This window comes from Uranotaenia lowii, chromosome 1 (assembly GCF_029784155.1).
Source record: "Uranotaenia lowii strain MFRU-FL chromosome 1, ASM2978415v1, whole genome shotgun sequence".
NCBI classification, from domain to species: Eukaryota; Metazoa; Arthropoda; class Insecta; order Diptera; family Culicidae; genus Uranotaenia; species Uranotaenia lowii.
This window is the reverse complement of record NC_073691.1, coordinates 97,925,587-97,944,678: the sequence shown is the minus strand read 5'-3', so window position 1 is coordinate 97,944,678 and position 19,092 is coordinate 97,925,587. Positions and strand designations below refer to the sequence as shown.

Below are 19,092 nucleotides of genomic sequence, written 5' to 3'. Positions count from 1 at the left end.
CAAACTCATTGAGAGCCCCGCTCATTCCTCGCCTACTTACTGTGAAAGTCGGAGAACCTCGTGTATCTAAGAACCTTGGCCTCGACAACACCCCCAGGCCCCAGCTGTAGTTAGAATAAAACACTAGGATTTCAAGACTAGGAATTATCAAATCGAATTTTCATGAGCATGATGAACGATTTTTAATAAATAAAACTTATTCAGAAACAATTTTTTCAATTAAAACTAAACGAGCTACCATCGGAATACGCCGTCGAGCCGCCATCCATTCCGGCGGAAGTCGAAAATCCAGCCGAGTAGGACAACGTGATGTCTTTATAGTAGGGAATTTTATAGGTCTGGCTTCCCGAATGGGCACTGGAACCGCTGATTCCCCCGGGACCTACGCTGAAACCTTGTGAATGGGCTGCTGAATTGGAAGCACCGAAAGATCCCCCCAGTCCCGAACTCTGCCAAGAATTCGACTGGGCCCCTGCCGAGCTGCTCCCGAATCCACCCGTACCGAAACCGTGCGTGTACGAATTAGCATTTGCATTCGCGGATGACACTCCGAAGCCGCTGAAAAAGTGTTAATTCAATTAGTGACCTACCCATTTTGTACCTAAATGTTGAAAACGTTGAACTCACCCAAATTGATGGCTCATTGAGTTGGCATTTCCGTTCGAGGCCGAAGTTCCTGATACGCCGGCATTGATAACGGCAGTTTGGGCATTGGCTGCTGCTGAAGTACTTCCACTTCCGGCTGCTATTCCAGCGCTAGATCCGAACGATGGTCCTTGGGATGCTTGATGAGTTGCTGCATTCGCACTGGAACTAGATCCCGCGTAGCTAAATCTGTAAAATACGTTAAGATCCTGATCATAGCCGACTACCTATAATATGACTAGTATTTTTTTCAAAAACTTATATTTGTCTTGTGATTGCTTGATAAAAATGACTTGAAAAATTGATTTTGTCTAAAAAAAAATTGAAATATCAGCTTTTGTGCTATGCACTACAAGGTTGTTTGTAAGTAAACTTTTAGACTCCTTTTCTGTAATACTTAGAAACTATGAAATGAAAATTAATATTGCCAAAAAACAGTCAATCGACCTTATATCTCTCGTTTATCATGTAAAGGTCCCCTGTATAAAGAAACAAGGATGAGGTCTCTTAAAACTTCAAAACAAATGAAAAAAATCGATACACAATAATTTTAATTTTTGTAGCAGCAAAACTTGAAATTATGTGCTTCAGTTGCGAATTTTTTCCAAAAAAATGCGATGAAAACAAGGTAATTAAAAGGATCAAGTCTCCTCATTCTCCTCTACATAATTAACTTTTTGTACAAGTTGTGTATTTTTGTGTATTTGTGGAACAATTTCAACAATAAATTCATAAAATTATAGCCTTGAAGCAGTCTTGACATTTTACCAATTTAAGTAATTGAAGTGTGTAAAAATTTTAGCCGCAAAAGTACTGCAAATTCAATTCTGATGTTTGTTTGTTTGAATTTTTTTAAACCATAAAGTTTTTCGAAGAACAAAAGTTTTTTGAAATCACAAAACTAATCTAAACTTAAAATACAGATGGGGGTTACTTGATTCCTCAGCTCCAGTTTGAGGAATTTCTGACAAAAATCAAATGTTCTAGAAAAACATGTCAAATTGAGCCAAACCTCAATGCTGTAACCTCAGAGAATTAAAAATAAAAGTATGATTTCTGAGTTATTGAATTTTTGATTAAAAAAATTTACCCCACAGATCTTTTTTCTTCATATTCAACATGAACAAAATTGATCAGAAATATTTAATTCAATATGTCAATTATTGAGGAATGATAGTAACTTCATAATGCCTCAATTTCAAAGCAAAGCTTTACTCTTAATTTTTTTTTAGGAAAAGTTTTCTAAAATGTTACTTATGGATTCAATTTATGAGTGAATGAGTTGTGAGTAAATGAGTTGTGAGTAAATGAGTTGTTGAAAGCGCAGGTTTCAGTGGTGGAATAGAGTTATCTTTATTCATGTTTCGTCTGTGAGCTCAGTAGAATACAACTACATATATTAATTAGCGATAGCTAATTGTCACTTTCCACTTCTTATATTCCCTAACCGGGAAAATACTCATTTCTCAATGAGTACTTTGATATCTTACCCAGAATATCTGGCAACACTGTTGTGTTACCACGAACCCAATTTGAGTAGTCTCGCCTAACCGTGTGATAATGTAAACATTTGTACCGCGTTTATCATCATCACCTGTTATCAGCAATCATTGATCTATTGTTCTCGATTGCAAATTGAACAACAAGCAAGAGGAACCAAAACAAAGAATGTTTTGGTTCTGCTGCAATCGGCAGCAATGTGGATCCGCCAAAACCGTAAGTATCAACACCTCCCCTCAATTCGCAGATTGAGAATGCTGAACAGCTTCGCGTGCCTCGCCCTTGGTAGCGCATTCGTGAACGCATCAGCTGGCTGATCCTCAGTAGAGATGTGTCTTAAAAAAAAGCTGACCGCTTTTTACGATCTCCCTGATGAATGCATACTTCACGTCCAGATGCTTCATCCGCTGATGAGTCCGCGCCTCTTCCTCATCCTCTTCAAGGGATGTTGTCCTCCATTAACGTGAAAGGAGTGCTAACCACACCCAATTCACCAAGGAAGTTTGTTAACCACAAACCTTCATTGACCGCATGGCAAAGGGCTCCTATCTCAGCTTCGATCGACGACAGACTGACCGTCTGCTGACGTTTCGTTGACCACGAAACTAGATTCACGAAGGTCATGTAAGTGTGACTCGATACAAATCTTCGGTCATCGGAATCTTCGACATAAAATCTGCATCTGCATATCCGATTAGTGGTTCCGGTATCACGTTTCTGCAGTATACCAACGCCATAACGGTCATACGTCGAAGGTATCGCAGAATACGCTTCAGGCCTTGCCAATGCCTATAAGCTGGGCTGGCCTGGTATTTACTCAGTGCGCTAACCGCTGATCTCGATGATGTCGCCAGATACTGCAAACAACCGATACACTCTTTGAACGGCTTTTTCGGCGATAACCTCACCATCGTTCAGCGAACGTTCATGTCACAAAACCTGTGGCCTAGGGTAAGCCAATCGCTCTCCATGTCGCATACTTCTCCAGGACTGATTAATAGTACGCTAACCACAGCACTGATGTTCGGCATCGAAATAATTGCACACAACTAATCAAATCGTTGAACGGCTGCTCAGTGATAACCTCACTTCGTCCAGCCCGATTCTCGTTTTCTGTCATGGCTGCGGTGGTCTTCTGGAAAAAGCAGTCCCCCTGGCCCTAAGCTTGCTGACGATTCGAAGTTGCTCTTGCTCATGATCAGCGGCTACGTTAGCCACGTAGCATTGAGTAGCTTCTCCTGTTCGCTTTCTGCGTTCGTTCATCGCTACTCTCGTAGTCGCTCTCGTCTTGCGCCATACGCTGACTAGCACCGGAATCGATGATTCGTTGATTCCGGTGGCTGATAACCTCAGCACGCAACCGAACAGAATTTCTTGCCTGTTGCTTTCTGGTAACCCCAGAAAAACAACTTCTTGTAGCTAACAAAGCCCTCTCTCGGTAGTTCCGAGAATAAGCCAGACTTCGAACTATTTTGACAGAACTCGTCATAAGTGCAGCAAAACTTGAGAAGTGGTTGAAATTGCTGGCAACTAACCGTCGCCTGAGCCACCTCCTCCGCAGCACCCGGAATAGCTTCCAGACATCGAAGACAAGCTCGCGAATGCTATTTACAGCGCAGCTAAAAAGCACGAGAACGATTTTCTCGAATTGCAGCTTCATAGACTTTCGTTCCGCTGCTTCAACGCTTCGAGCGCTCCAAAAAGCTGGAGAGCAACGTTCAGCGGTATGAGCCCGATCTGGCTCTGGTGCGTTACTGAAGTTGCTGGCAACTGACCGTCGACCAAAATACCTCCTCCTAAGCCACAGAAAACTTTATCCAACTGTAGGCTTGGATAAGCTCACGCGTGCTGGCTACAGCGTATCTCCACATCACGAGAGTAACTCCCTCGACAAGCAGCTTCTTCCAACCTCCAATCCTGGCTAATACTCCAACTGGAGCATTTGAACCTGACCAATCTTAGTCACAGATCCCGAAAGTCCTCCTCCCGGCCGTTGGAAACAAAATCACGCTGCTAACTGCAGCGCGGCTTGTGTCGGCATCGAGATTAGCCCTCTCGGAACCCGACTTTCCATCCTCGAACTCCAGTGACACCTTCTGGCTGACCTGGAGCATCTTGTGGCCGGGGTGGACCTCCTGACCGTTGCGCTGCCCGGTTGTAGATCCAGGGACTGCTCCCGGCCGTCAGACGTGAGCTCACGCATGCTAACTGCAGCGTGACTCGTGACGGCATCGAGAATAACCCTCTCGGTTCACGAATCTCCCCGGACTTGACCTCTGGTGGAACCTCCGTGATGGCCTGGGACATGTCGCTGGCTCATGTCCCTATTCGGGCGCCAGGAATATAAGAAGTGGGAAGTGACAATTAGCTACTGCTAATTATTATAGTTGTATTCTACTGACCTCACAGACGAAACATGAATAAAGATAACTTTATTCCACCACTGAAACCTGCGTTTTCAACAGATTATGGGCCCAGATACGTCTGGATTTCGGAAAAACGAGTTAGTGAAAGGGGTACTCTCAAGTGAGGATCATCAGCGCAAAAGCCATGAGATGCTCCAGGTCAGCCAAAAGGCGCAACCGGAGTTCGTCGCCAGAAAGTCGGGTTTCAAGAGGGTCACTCTCGACGCCGTCACGAGTAACGCTGCGGTTAGCAGCGTGATTTCATTTCCGGCGGCCGGGAGGAGGTTGGAAAAAGCTTGCCGAGAGGGTTACTCTTGTGATGAGGAGCTACGCTGTAGCCCTTCCGCGAAAGCTGATCCATGCCTGCAGTACGATTTTTCTGCGGCTTTGGAGAAGGTGTCTTGGACGACGGCTAGTTGCCAGCAACTTCAGCAACATACCAGAGCCAGATTGGACTCATCCTGCTGAAGGTTGCCCTCCGGCTTCCAGAAAAGGTAAAAAAGTTGACGCATCTGGACGAAAGTCTATGAAGCTGCAAGTCGAGAATATCGTTCTCGTGCTTTTTAGCTGTTTGGAAGCTGTTCCGGGTGCTGCGGAGGAGGTGGTTCAGGCGACGGTTAGTTGTCAGCGATTTCAACCACTTCTTGATGTTTGCAGCATTTAGGACGAGTGCTGCCTATCGAAGTCTGGTTTATTCTCGGAGCCACCGAAAGAGGGCTTTGTTAGCCACTAGACGATGCTTTTCTGGGGTTACCAGAACACAAAACTCAAGATATGTTGTACGATTGCACGCTGAGGTTATCAGTCACCAGAGTCAACGCAAGATTTGCGATTCTGGTGCCCGTCAGCGTAGGGTGCGAAACGAGAGCGACTTCAACGGTAACAACGACGAAGATGACGATGATGATCAAGATTCCGTCAATCCCGAACCCGCCCAGAGACGCAAACAGAGAACAGGAATAGCTTATCAACGCTACGTGGCTAACGTAGCCGCTGATGATGAGGAAGAGCAACTTCGAATCGTCAAGGGCCAAAGGGACTGCTTTTTCCGGAAGACCACCATCGACAAGGGAATGGCAGCCATGAAAAAGATCGAGACTCGGGCTGGAAGAAATGAGGTGATCACTAGGCAGCCGTTCAACGATTTGATCGGTTGTTTGCAGTTTTCGAGGCCAACCATCAGTGCTGCGGTGTCCGCCAAAACCCGTGCCAGGAAGTTGTGCATCAACATGCTGACGAAAGTTGAATGCTGTATCATGGACTACGAAACATATGTGAAGGCCGACTTCAAACAGATCCCCGGCAACCTGTTTTTCACGGCCATTTTTTCGAATAAATTTCTGATTTGGCGAGTCATCTGCACGCGTGGGAAGCGGAGTGCACCTTTCGTGACCCAGGACACGATGAACGGACAAGAAAGTACATGTACATGACAGAATTCCTCCAGAAGCGGCTGCTTCGTCTCCTGAAGGCCCACAACGTCCCATCAATCTTCTGGGCGGATTTGGCCTCACGGCACTACTCCAAGGACGTGCTGAAGTGGTATGCAGACAATAAGGTCAATTTCGTGCCGAAAATGTTTAACCCTCCCAACACTCTGGAGCTCCGCCCCATCGAGAAGTTCTGGGCGATTATGAAGCAGCACCTTCTTAAACGACCTAAAGTAATGAAGACAGTCGAGCAACTAAAGAAAGTATGGGTTTACATCCAAAAAACGGTTGATTCACAGGATGTGCAGAATCTTATAGTTGGGGTTAAGGTCAAGGTGTGGGCATTCGCGTATGGACTGTAAAAAAATCGAGTAAAATGAAGTTTAATAATTTTCAATCTCTGAAAATTTGATGGCAATCGGATGAAAACTCAAATTTTGCGAATCCATTTTGTGTGTGTGGCAATTTCATCGTTGACATCCTTTATGGTATATAATTTGCTGTACATATTTTTAAATATTTCACGGTGTCTCTGGGAGAAAACTTTATTTTTCGAAAATTAGCATCGCTAATTTTTGCACCATTTGAAACCTGGAACTTTTCCCTTTCATTTAAGCCCAAATTTGAAATAATCCACCGGGGGGTCTAGAACATTTTATTTTTTTGAAGATTTTTTAACCTTTCTACCGGTTTTTTCAAAGTCAAAATCATACTAATCACTGTGAAAACGATTGTCTTTCCCTTAGAGCAAATCCAACATCATATGTCAGTAACATGATTTAATAGGAAATTTCCCTGGCTACAATTTTGTAGAAGACATCAAAGTGATACAAATTGAGAGAAAAGAGTTGGACTGTCACAAACAGAGTGATTATTATTTCATTTGAAAAATCTAATAAAACTTCTCACCACTGATTGTACTAAGACCAGAAAAGTATTCAACGAGCTTAGTTATTGATTGTTGAGTGTATCAATGTTCAAAACGGTTTATTTAAATTGAAAAATCAATCTTTTACATGAAATTGATCAGTATTATCTGAAGTTATGAGCATTTCTAGGGTCTCCCACCTATCTTGAAAATTTAGTTATTTATGTTCTGAGCTAAGTTAGATCGAACACTTTTTAAACAAACATTTGGGACTAGGAGACAAATCAGATTTAATTCTTACAGTTAAGCCCAAATTTCAAATAATTCACCTGAATTTCAAAATCAAACATCTTGGTTGAAAATCTTTCAATCTTTTTGATGATTTCTGAAGGTTTTCATACTTTTTACTTTTGATTGATTGTTAAACCTTAAACAAGGGTATCACAAGCATGATAAAGTGTCATATATAAAATTAAAAAAAAAACTCAATCTATTCTTTATGTTTGATTGCAAAAATTAGTGTTTTTGGAACCACTCGCACTCGTGTATGTAAGAATGTGGTCGAGTTTATGTAAGTTTTCAAGCAAAAATTCGAGATTGTTCATTTTTCTCAAACGTACATGAACTGAACCTAATCTTTCATTACCTTTCATTGATTTTTTTTTATAAAAAGGAAAAAAAGATTACAAAATCTCAACATCAACTTTGTTTTCAACAATTTTAAAAGGTTGATTTGATGTAATACTATTATCTGAAAATATTCTCTCAATTCACTTTAAGTTTTCAGATCTGAAGTCATCAGATTTTTTGTCATAAACAGTATTTGAAGCAGTGGCTTAAAATGCTTAAAATAATTTTTCTACATATATTTGCCCAGATAAGGAACTTATTCAAAATGTAACTTTGCTTAAAGTATGAAATGAATAACCTAATCTTAGTCAAGCAGGTGACTTTTTTTATATGGCCAGAACAAATTTAAAATCTATCTTTTGTCATTAGGAGTTGAAACATCGCGAGTAGGAGAGAAAGGGGGATTTAAAATAGCAATTAATTCAAATTTTCAATACATTGGAAAAAAAATTGAACCAAAGCTGGCTTGCAACAAACTTGTATACAATCTACATTGCACAAAATCAAACAATCGAGAAAATTAAGATCAAACATTCAAACAAAAAAATTCTAAACGACAGGTGATATTACTCCCAGCATCTTCAGTTTGGCTTTCGCTTTTTCAACTGTTTTAATTTTCGAAGAATGTATCAAATTTTTGTTTAAAATACCTTAAACATTATTTATTCCCCACTTAGGGATTTTTGGAAAAATTGGAGTGACAAAAAAAAAGAATTTGATATTTGTTCCGGAATAATATAACCATAAAAATGTTCATAACTTCAGATGATCCTGATCAATTGCATGTAAAAGATTGATTTTTAATGTAAATAAACCGTCTTGAACATTGATACACTCAACAATCAATAACTAAGCTCGTTGAATACTTTTTCTGGTCTTAGTACAATCAGTGGTGAGAAGTTTTATTAGATTTTTCAAATGAAATAATAATCACTCTGTTTGTGACAGTCCAACTCTTTTCTCTCAATTTATATCACTTGGATGTCTTCTACAAAATTGTAGCCAGGGAAATTTCCTATTAAATCATGTAACTGACATATGATGTTGGATTTGCGCTAAGGGAAAGACAATCGTTTTCACAGTGATTAGTACGATTTTGACTTTGAAAAAACCGTTAAAAAGGTTAAAAAATCTTCAAAAAAAATAAAATGTTCTAGACCCCCCGGTGGATTATTTCAAATTTGGGCTCAAATGAAAGGGGAAAGTCCCAGCTTTCGAATGGTGCAAAAATTAGCGATGCTAATTTTCGATAAATAAAATCGTTCCACCAGAGACACCGTGATTTGTTACATGGTCGAAAAATGATCACCAATATTCGAATTCTAAATTCAGAGGTACATATTCCATGCTTAATCTTGGCCTTAATTGATTTTAACCCCAAGATTGAACCTTTTACATAGCTGCTGGAACAGGAATAATCGTCACCTTGGAACTGGTAGGTAGGTACATGGAACTGGATGCCGAACCATTGGATTTTTGGACCATCGGACAGAAAGAAACACTGCAAAAATATCTTTGCAGCGAGTACTGACCGGACAGCCAGTACTGCACCAGTACCATCCATCCGGGATGCTTTCTTTCATGAATAGCTTGCTGGTTGGGACTGGAACTGGACACTGGATCATCTGGATTGGAACATATCGACCTGTAATCGGCACACTAACTCTAATGTACTAGCAATGTAACATTAGAGCTAGCACTGACCGGACGATCAGTGCGGAAGATACTCGAATGGCTGGTGTTGGACCTAACCAGTGCTCTCCATTCGAGTCAGATTACAGATCGACGAACATAGGGAGAATCACTTGGTGAAAGGGTAGCTTCGATTGTTGTTCAACACAAATTGGGCGGGAGAAATTTACAGGCGGCAACGCAACAGCTAACGTTTTGGGTCAACTCATAACGAGAGGGTTTTGTTATGGGACCGGGTACCTTACGTGTTTTTCCGGGACCTATACAAGCGGGATTGTCAGAACGGCGGGCTTGATGTTTATGATCTTTGACTCCACTGGAACTGGAACTGGGCCAGAGCGGGCGTGATACGACCAACGTGATTGCGTCTAGGGTATGATGCAGGCAGGGTTAACTTAACGCTGATACGGGAGCACCGAACTCCCAGCGAAAGCTGCACCCAATCCTGGTCACGGCACCAAATGTTTGGGCAGACCATTTCGAAGGTGTAGGGAAAGACATCTTGTCTTATTGATAACCGAAACTAAAAAGAATTTTTATTTGGTTTTCATCTTTAAATACATTTTTTCGCGCCTAAACATACAAAAGACTTACAAAACAATAAAATACTGGCAACATTAAGCGCATAAAATTATAGCAATGGTCTAAGGGGTTCTCTATAAACAACAAAATGAAATTAATTTAGTTTAACCAGTTATGACAAGATCGTTTCGGTTATCAATAAGACAAGATGTCTTTCCCTACACCTTCGAAATGGTCTGCCCAAACAATCACCAATATTCGAATTCTAAATTCAGAGGTACATATTCCATGCTTAATCTTGGCCTAAATTGATTTTAATACCCCAAGATTGAACCTTTTATTTTGAAATGTATTTTACTCCAATCAAATATGTACATTGTATAGTACAAGTTAGAATTGAAAATTCTAAAGTTAATATTTTTTGTTTGGATATCCTTATTTTAACTTTGAAAGGTATTCCAGTTAAAACTCTGATTCAAAATATCGATACTGAAATTTTGGTTTCAAATTTTCAATGTTAATTATGATTATATATTCTGTAATGAAATAAAATTCAAAAGCTCATCATTTTTTTTAATTTCTCGAAGTAATTTGTATTTTAATCTGAATCTGTTTAGTTTAAATTTTGATTATAAATATATGTATATCACAACATGGTTTTCTATTATTATCTATGCGTTTTTTTTATTCTTATTCCCCTTCCCCCCCCTATTCCCCTCATGGGCGGATTCTTCGCACGGGCCTGATGCTACATGCATTTGAATCGTTAAACATCATTGTCGAATGATATCGTTGAACTTACCCGGGATAAACCGCATTGATGTTGCTAGATTGTGCGTTGGCTGCTGCTCCTGAGTTGCTGGATCCATGCCCACTCCCGGAAGCGAAAGAGGCCGCGTTTGCCCCAGACGCCGAAATGCCCGCACTGAAAAAGAGATAAAATCAGTGCTGCGAATTGACGCACAATTTGAACTAAATTTGACACAGGTAAATAGGTAGGCAAATTCAACCAGAGCAAAGACATGAATTTCATTAGACTCCCGACTTCATATCGCCTCTGTTCGGTTCATGCAAATTGTCTCATTTTATTACCCTGGGAATCCGCCATTGAAGCTCTGCGAATTGGCGACTGCTGCAGACGCGCCGCCACTAAATTGGCCACTAGGACTGGTGCCGCCCGCCGTCGTCGTCGTGGTGGTCAATGAATTAGCATTGGCACTTGATGCTGATCCCGAAAAACTACGAGCCGAAATAAAAAGGAAGAGAAAATTAGCTAAGATATGCGCTTATGAACTAGGGTGACTGGTGGTTTTGTATGACAAAATTCATAGTTTAAGAAGCTAGATTCCAGCTTATTTTAATAACAATTGATGTTCTACTTAAATTGTTCAAATAACTACAGAAAACTAGAAATACTCACTTCCGAAAGAATACTTCATATCTATATGCAGGATTATTTCTAATAGTTCATAATCCTAAGTTTATGCAACCATTTATTCTTGTGTTTCTCGAATTCACGTAATTTTGTTCATTCTATAATTATTTTGGTACAATTAACAAAGGACAATAAACCAGATATCTAATGACTTCAGAACATCAATACCCTTCAAAATCAAAATTTTACTGTCAATTGGTTCTTTAAAGCTCTAAGAAATTTCTAGAAAAATAAAAACTAAGATAATTTACCCAACTTGATTGCTGTTGCTGCTACTGATAACTGCCTGGGCGGCTGACGATGTTAACGCAGTAGATGCACCGCCTATCTGTTGATTCAGTACAGTTTGTGAGCTCGCTCCGGCAGTGGCGATTGATGCCCTGTAGATCAAATAATGAAACAAAACTCGATAAAAAAAATCAGGAAAAATCTTTTCAAAGTTAAAGGTTCGATTAATATATTGTTTGAGTTTTTGCCGAGTGCGATTCGGTTTTGCTAGTTAGATTCGATTGGGTTTTTTCAGTATTTTTTTTTTTGTTTTGAAATGCTATTTTATGATTTTCATTGGAAAATGACATAGCTAGATAGCTTTGAAATTTGATTATATTCTATTTAAAAAAAAATCTAACCGAATCTAATTCAATTTTTTTTATCTGTAAAAAAAAACTTTTTATCATGCCGTAAAAATGAACAAAATTTGAAATTTTGAAAGATCTAAAGGTTAAATGAGATCATCATGACCATGGCCCTTATTCTACGCCGCGTGTGACGTGATGATAGTCGAGTCACCCAAGTCACTCTATTCCACTAGTCGGTTTGGGTGAGAATTGTCAATTCGGATGAACTTTGTGAGTTCTTACCCTATTCTCGTAGTCACCGTGGGTGAGAATCGTCGCATTCGGGTGACAATTTTAGGTGAATATTGTCGGTACCTTTTCAGGTGGTGACGGGATAAAAATTTAAAGGAAAATTTATGCAAAACGGAATAATTAGGCTCTAAACGTTTAATTACACTAAAGTATGATAGTTTAAGAATCAATCAAAACCAAAATCACTTCAATTTTTTATTTTTTCAATCATTTGTGCAGCAAAAAAAGTTTACTAGGTAGACGTTGAAAATAAATTCAAACATATTTATTAAAGCCTCTATAAATAAATCAATCAATCAATCAATCAATCAATTCAAACATATAAAATTGAATCTTATCCAATTCCCGTCGCGGGGGGATTTTTCACTTTCACCCGGTAATGTTGTTTTCGAACAAATTAATGTTACAGCTTTGAAGTCCTGTACTGAACCATTGTTTATCGACGTCGAGGTGTCGTATCCCATGTGTTGCCTCTTTAGTTGATCTGTATGCAAAGGACCAGTTTATTGAGGCAGCAGCCGTCGATTTCCGCTATTTTGTTGGATGTTTTTTTCCAAGCCGCTCCAGGAACCAAACATATAAGACCAAATTCTGTCCGATTCGCTTTATTCGCAGCTTCAAAAGTTATTCCAGCTGCCTGCTTAAACCTTGCAATCCGTTAGTGACCGTTTGCGTACCGAAATTTGTACATTTTGATTTTAAATTTAATTTTAACATTTGGAATCGCGAACGAAATAAAAACAAACCAAGCAAATTTCACACATGAGTTCATTCGGTCGCTCACCTAGAATGAACCTCTGTCACTTTACCCGGATCGACTCCGGGAATAAGATGACAAATCTCACGGTGACTCCGAGAAGAGGTGACAATCATCACGTCACGCGCGGCGCAGAATAAGGGCCCATGATTAAGTCGATAAAATAATCAAACTATATAGTTTACACAAGGAGGGGGAAACTGTACAAGACGCACCAGCGGGGTAAGGTGGCCCATGTTATTCTTTCTCAAAAAAAACTAACCTATGGCTTCGAATGATGTTTTTCTTCATTTATATTGTAGCAAACAAGCTTTTTTATCATTTATCAAATGAAATGTTCACAAAAACGACTTTAGTTCATAGAAACAGAAGGGTTAATGGAATCAGTGTGAAACCTGTTATTTTTCATGGTTAACATTTAAGATTTTATGGTAAACTGGTCTGAGCAATCTGATGAAACTACAGCTTATGTTTTTTCTACTCGCATGCACTTTCGGAAGACTATAAACATTTTGTTGTATTTTACTAACTTCACACAAATATTAACTAAAATCAATCATAACAAAATTGGCGCAGAATGCCAAAAAGACCACGTGTTTTAGGCACAAATTTTGAATGCTGTTAACTTTTGAAAAAAAAAAAACCAAATATCAAAACAAAATGCCATTCTTTCTATTTGCTGACTCCCAAATTATGATATCAATGCATAATTGTAACAAATTTCGTCCTTGTTCGAGTTAAAAAGGTGCACCAAAAGTTGACTCGAACAAATTATCGGGCGCCATGTTTGCCGCGATATTAGTCAAAAAATTGAATTTTGTTGCCTACCTGAAGGCGTTTTACCTACAAGGCTATAAAAAAGTGTATTTAGAAATGCAAAATTTTCGATAAGTTTAGCATTTGTAAATGCTTTTTTGGCAAAGTATGGTTAGTTTACAAAAATACGTTGAACATGTAATTAAACATTTCATGTTTCAATCATTACATTTCTTATAATCTTTGTTTCATTTCTTACCACCCTTTCTGTATGGTGCGTTCTGTCCACTAGTTTTGGCGTTCTACCCTGCGGTTTTTTTCTGGCTGTTTAAGTTTTTTTTACAAAAATATAATAAAAATCGTGTTTTATCATTTTTTTTTTAATAATACGTGAATCTGATCCCTGAATCGTCGTAAACTTTCAATTAGGTTCTTAGAAGATTGGTATCGCTGTAAATAGCGATTATGCTTAACGTGTGTCTTGTACAGGTTTCCCTTAATTACAAAAGAATTATCATATTACGATATCAACAAGCCGTAAGAGACAAAAATCAAATCGAATCTCAATCAGTTTCGTTGCTTGAAGCGCATTCAAGTCTTTTGTTCGGAAAGTCTTAACTTAACGTTTCTTCTCAATCATCACGTCACGATATCTTACTGTTTGGATCAGACCCGTACCGCAATCAAAACGCTCCAGAGTAAGCTTATCTACCTAACTGGTTGTAGGTTTAGCTGTGACGATTCATATTTGAATGAAATTTCAACATCACTGAAAATAGAACGCCTCAAAGTAGGCAGATATTACCAATTTTCTTTGCAGCTTACGACGGCACATATTAGTATGTACTGATCCGGATTTAAGTAGACTTTCCTGGTACTGAACGAAATATGTAATTATTATAGTACCGTAAAATGTAGACTTAATAAATCTATATCAGAATAAGAATCTATATTTTGAATTATTCATTAATAACTTTCCGGAAACAGCATTGATTTTGTAACCAGTGCGTTGTGTGAGAAGCCCAAGGTCGCTGTGTGGAGTGGAGGCGGACCGTACCTTAAACCACCGACGCCATACACAAATAATGGCCAAGGTAATGGACGGACAATACGCTGACGAACAGATGGCGCTGATCGAACGCACAAATGGGCAGCCATAGGCGGGCTTCGAAAAAGGCGCAATGGGGCGGAATTCCAGGATGGAGCCGAAAGTCCGGATCCGGGGCAATGGCCGACAGCTAATGCGATCACTCCACAAAGAACAACCAAACGATACGGTACTGAGTTCGTATAAGTGCACACGTAGTGTCATAGCACATCGTAACCAGGTGAGAAGTGATCGCTGCCCCGGAATCCATAGAACCATGGACTGGCTCATCGGAATTATTCTAATCCGCTCGTATTTTGACCCATTGCGCCAACAGGACCCCTTTTGTTTTACCGATTGGTACGTGGAGATTGGAGGACGTGAGGCACGAGGCACGGATCCAGAGGCAAACCTACCGCTATATAAGGTAAGCCTCAGTAGGCCTCATCGCGACCGGATACGCTATTCACCACATCCAGGCAGCAGCCGTTAACGCCGTGTGGTCCGAAGGTTGCGGAACGTCCGGGAAGGAGAAAAAGAAGTCGCGCCGAAGACCGACCGAACAATTTACCCCGCGCCGCTGTGCATTTTCTTATTTTATTGTGTATTTTTCAGTTTTCTAGACCTACTTCGAATGATGTTAAACGAAGTTGAATTTTGAACATTTAGTGGAATTTTAAACCGTTTATGGAAATTTTACAGGAGGGGGTAATATGCCTCATCTACAAGAAGGGCGACAAATTGGACTGTGAGAACTACCGAGCGATCACTGTCCTCAATGCCGCCTACAAAGTGTTGTCCCGAATCCTACTCCGCCGCCTAATGCCACAAGCAAACAGATTCGTGGGAAGTCATCAGGCCCCGGCTTCATGGTGGGACGGTCAACGACGGACCAGATATTCACATTACGGCAAATCCTCCAAAAATGCCGGGAACACCAAGTCCCTACGCACCAACTATTCATCGACTTTAAAGCCGCATATTTACGACACGATCGACCGTAACGAGCTATGGAGAATCATGGACGAGAACGGCTTTTCCGGGAAGCTGATCAGACTGATCAAGGCGACGATGGATGGAACGCAGTGCTGTGTGCGGATCTCGGGTGAATTGTCGAGTTCATTCGAATCGCGCAGGGGGCTTCGACAAGGTGATGGTCTATCCTGCATAATGTTCAACGTGGCGCTATAAGGTGTTATTCGACGAGCGGTGGGCGAAATGCGGGGCACGATTTTCAACAGATCCAGTCAACTTATCTGCTTTGGCGATGACATTGATATAGTCGGCAGATCATCTGCGACGGTGGAGGAGATCTACTGCAAACTGAAACGCGAAGCAGGAAGTATTGGGTTGATGATAAACGATCGACGGCGACGAGCTGGAGATAGTCGAAGACTTTGTCTATCTCGGCTCACTGGTGACCGCAGACAATGACACCAGCCGTGAGATCCGGAGGCGAATTATCAGCGGAAGTCGTGCCTACTATGGACTCAACAAGCAACTGCGGTCGAGAAGACTTAGCCCTCGCACGAAGTGTAACCTGTATATGACGCTCATTAGACCGATTGTTCTCTACGGGCACGAGACATGGATATTGCTCGAGGAGGACCTGCGTACACTCGGAGTATTCGAGCGACGAGTGTTAAGAACCATCTTTGGCGGCGTACAGGAGAACGGAGTGTGGAGGAGAAGGATGAATCATGAGCTCGCGCGACTCTACGGCGAACCCAGTATCCAGAAGGTGGTGAAAGCTGGCCGGATACAGGTGTTCGCTACGAATCCGGTAGGAACAAGACGAACGGGGGCGCAACGAGCGAGATGGTTAGACCAAGTGGAGCGTGATCTGGCGATCGTGGGGTGCCCGAGGAATTGGAGAACGGTTGCCATAGACCGAGTGAATTTTAGGAATTATGTTCGTCAAGTTATGTCGTGAGACGGAATACTATGTAAATAAAAAAAATAAGGGAAATTTTACAGTCACTCTCAAACAACATGAGCAATTTCCTCGGTTTTGTAATGATTCAAACTTTTTTTTCAGTTTTTCTGAAAAATATTCCAAGGCCCTCGAGACCATTCTGTGTGGCCCGCCAAACTTTTCTCAAAACAAAAAAAAGATATGTCAGTGACTTGATCAAATATATGCACTTCACTTGTTCGTAGTTGAATTTGCTCCACAATCATCCTGATTGTTATTTTTTTCTAGAATTTTAAGCATTTGTTGTTTTGATGTTCAACAGTTGTAAGTGCAATATTATTTATTTGTTTGGAAAACTTAAAATTAGTGTTTTTTCAGTTTCTTTTCTTGTTATTTTACTACCACTTTTAAATTCAAAGTCAATACTCAGCAGTTTTTTTTTGAAAATTTTATTATTTCATTGAATTTGTCAAAACGCCTGATGCAGTAGCACCAAGCAAGAAACTTATTATTTCTTATCGAGATGACCTAGCATCAAAGTTGCCTTCAAAAGTTCTGAATTCCTGACAAAAACAATATCTGTAATTCTGTGATTCGACTAAAAAAGTCTGTGACAATTATTTGTGATGCTATAGAAATGCCATAGAAAAAGTTTGCCAATCGCCGATGCATTGGATCAATCCACTTGGAAATTTGCTATCCACTATACCAAAGTCATAAAATTTTCAGAAATTTCTGTGATGTCGACAAATTAGTTCAATATCTATTCCACTGCAATGATCTTATACGCAACTTCAAATTAAAAAAAACAGTTTTTCATCGTTTGTTGAAAAAAATCGGGATCTCGAGGACAAACTCAAATTGTGGAAAAACTTTTCCAAAACGCATACAACAAGAATGATGATTGGATCGTTTAAAAAAAATTAAAATTTAACTATTAAGCCTAAGCATGAAATGCGGATCATATTTGGTTGCCAAAACTATAAATTATTATTTTAAGAGGAGAAATCACCGTGAATTTGTTTTATGAAATGCATTTGCGGCTTTATCGGTGAGGGTTAAAGAGTTGAAATGAAAGACGGATAGAAGATCAGAAGAAAATTCTAAGGTGGTGAAAAGAGCGAAGAGCATTTGAAATAGAAGCTTGACCACATACTAAATTCTTTGTCCCACACCAATTAACTGTATTGAAGAAGTAGTACCCAATAGAGAAGGCACTACATTTTTCGATACAGTTAATTATGGATGGTTCGACCGCCATGTGAGTGTGCACATGTGCCGAACGGACAAAAAATTTAGCATGTGGTTGCTCTGTTAAGTCTTCTATTGTGCGATATCGTTCCATCGATGGCTAGGTAGATTTCTTATTTTCGTTTTGTGCGGATGTTCCAACTGGATTGAGTTGTCGCATACGGTCAACGGTCAGAAATCTTGGCCTAACTATTTTTCGATTATCGGAACGATGTTTTGTAATTGATTTTTATAGCCGAATTATTTTTATTATTTTAAGAGGAGAACCTAGCCATCGATGGAACGATATCGCACAATAGAAGACTTAACAGAGCAACCACATGCTAAATTTTTTGTCCGTTCGGCACATGTGCACACTCACATGGCGGTCGAACCATCCATAATTAACTGTATCGAAAAATGTAGTGCCTTCTCTATTGGGTACTACTTCTTCAATACAGTTAATTGGTGTGGGACAAAGAATTTAGTATGTGGTCAAGCTTCTATTTCAAATGCTCTTCGCTCTTTTCACCACCTTAGAATTTTCTTCTGATCTTCTATCCGTCTTTCATTTCAACTCTTTAACCCTCACCGATAAAGCCGCAAATGCATTTCACTATAAATTATATTTAAAACGATTTAGAAAAGTCTTACCCGCTGTTTCCAAAGAACGGCCGAGGATATTCAGTGGTTGGCCTAGATGTTGTATAGCGATGTCTCGAAGGTCGAAAACTGAAATACATGCCAGACTTTTTCTTATTCTACATTTTCACTTTTATAAGACCTTCACTATTCTTTCCATGATCTAAGTATGTGCTATCAGTAGCATTCGAACTTCAAGTACCCACCCAAACAAATAGCCACCAATTTCGCGCCCAACATTGATTGCTCCCCGAACAATTGCAACATCTTCTTCATCGTCATCTTCGTGTTGGTCGAAAAAACCATATCTTCTCCCATGCACTTCGTTGCACACAAAGGATAAAATTGAAACAAGCAAAATTAGCAAGGCACTATTTTTCATTTTTGAAACCGATCGTCAACCGCAACCTCTCGAATCTGAACCCGAACTGTTGTTCTGAAACTCGTCATACAGTTCTTTTGCTCATATTAAAATAGAAGTGAGTTCCAACGGACATTTTGCGGATATTCCGAAGGGTTTCTGGCCATTGCTCGGCAGAAAATTACTACATCCCGCCATTCAATTTGCTGCGATCTTGATCATGCCGGGCCGCCAACCAATCAATGGGAACAACAATGCGGAGGAGTATTTAGTTGCCTGTGATGACTAAACCCCACTTGAGTGCGTCTACGTGCACGCGTGACAATCGTTCCAATTCAAAATGTATTA

The 19,092-nt window shown here is 40.1% G+C and overlaps 1 protein-coding gene across 1 annotated transcript; it reads right to left on the bottom strand.

Annotated features, from left to right (window-relative positions):
* Positions 1 to 215: 215 nt before the first annotated feature.
* Positions 216 to 18,792, bottom strand: LOC129737662 (uncharacterized transmembrane protein DDB_G0289901-like). The gene is made up of 7 exons (XM_055728822.1): positions 18,590 to 18,792; positions 18,396 to 18,473; positions 11,379 to 11,507; positions 10,785 to 10,931; positions 10,495 to 10,617; positions 628 to 834; positions 216 to 558 (listed from the first exon to the last, which is right to left on the bottom strand). Exons 1-7 carry the CDS (start codon positions 18,763 to 18,765, stop codon positions 216 to 218), a joined length of 1,203 nt encoding a protein of 400 aa, XP_055584797.1. The 5' UTR covers positions 18,766 to 18,792.
* Positions 18,793 to 19,092: the final 300 nt, after the last annotated feature.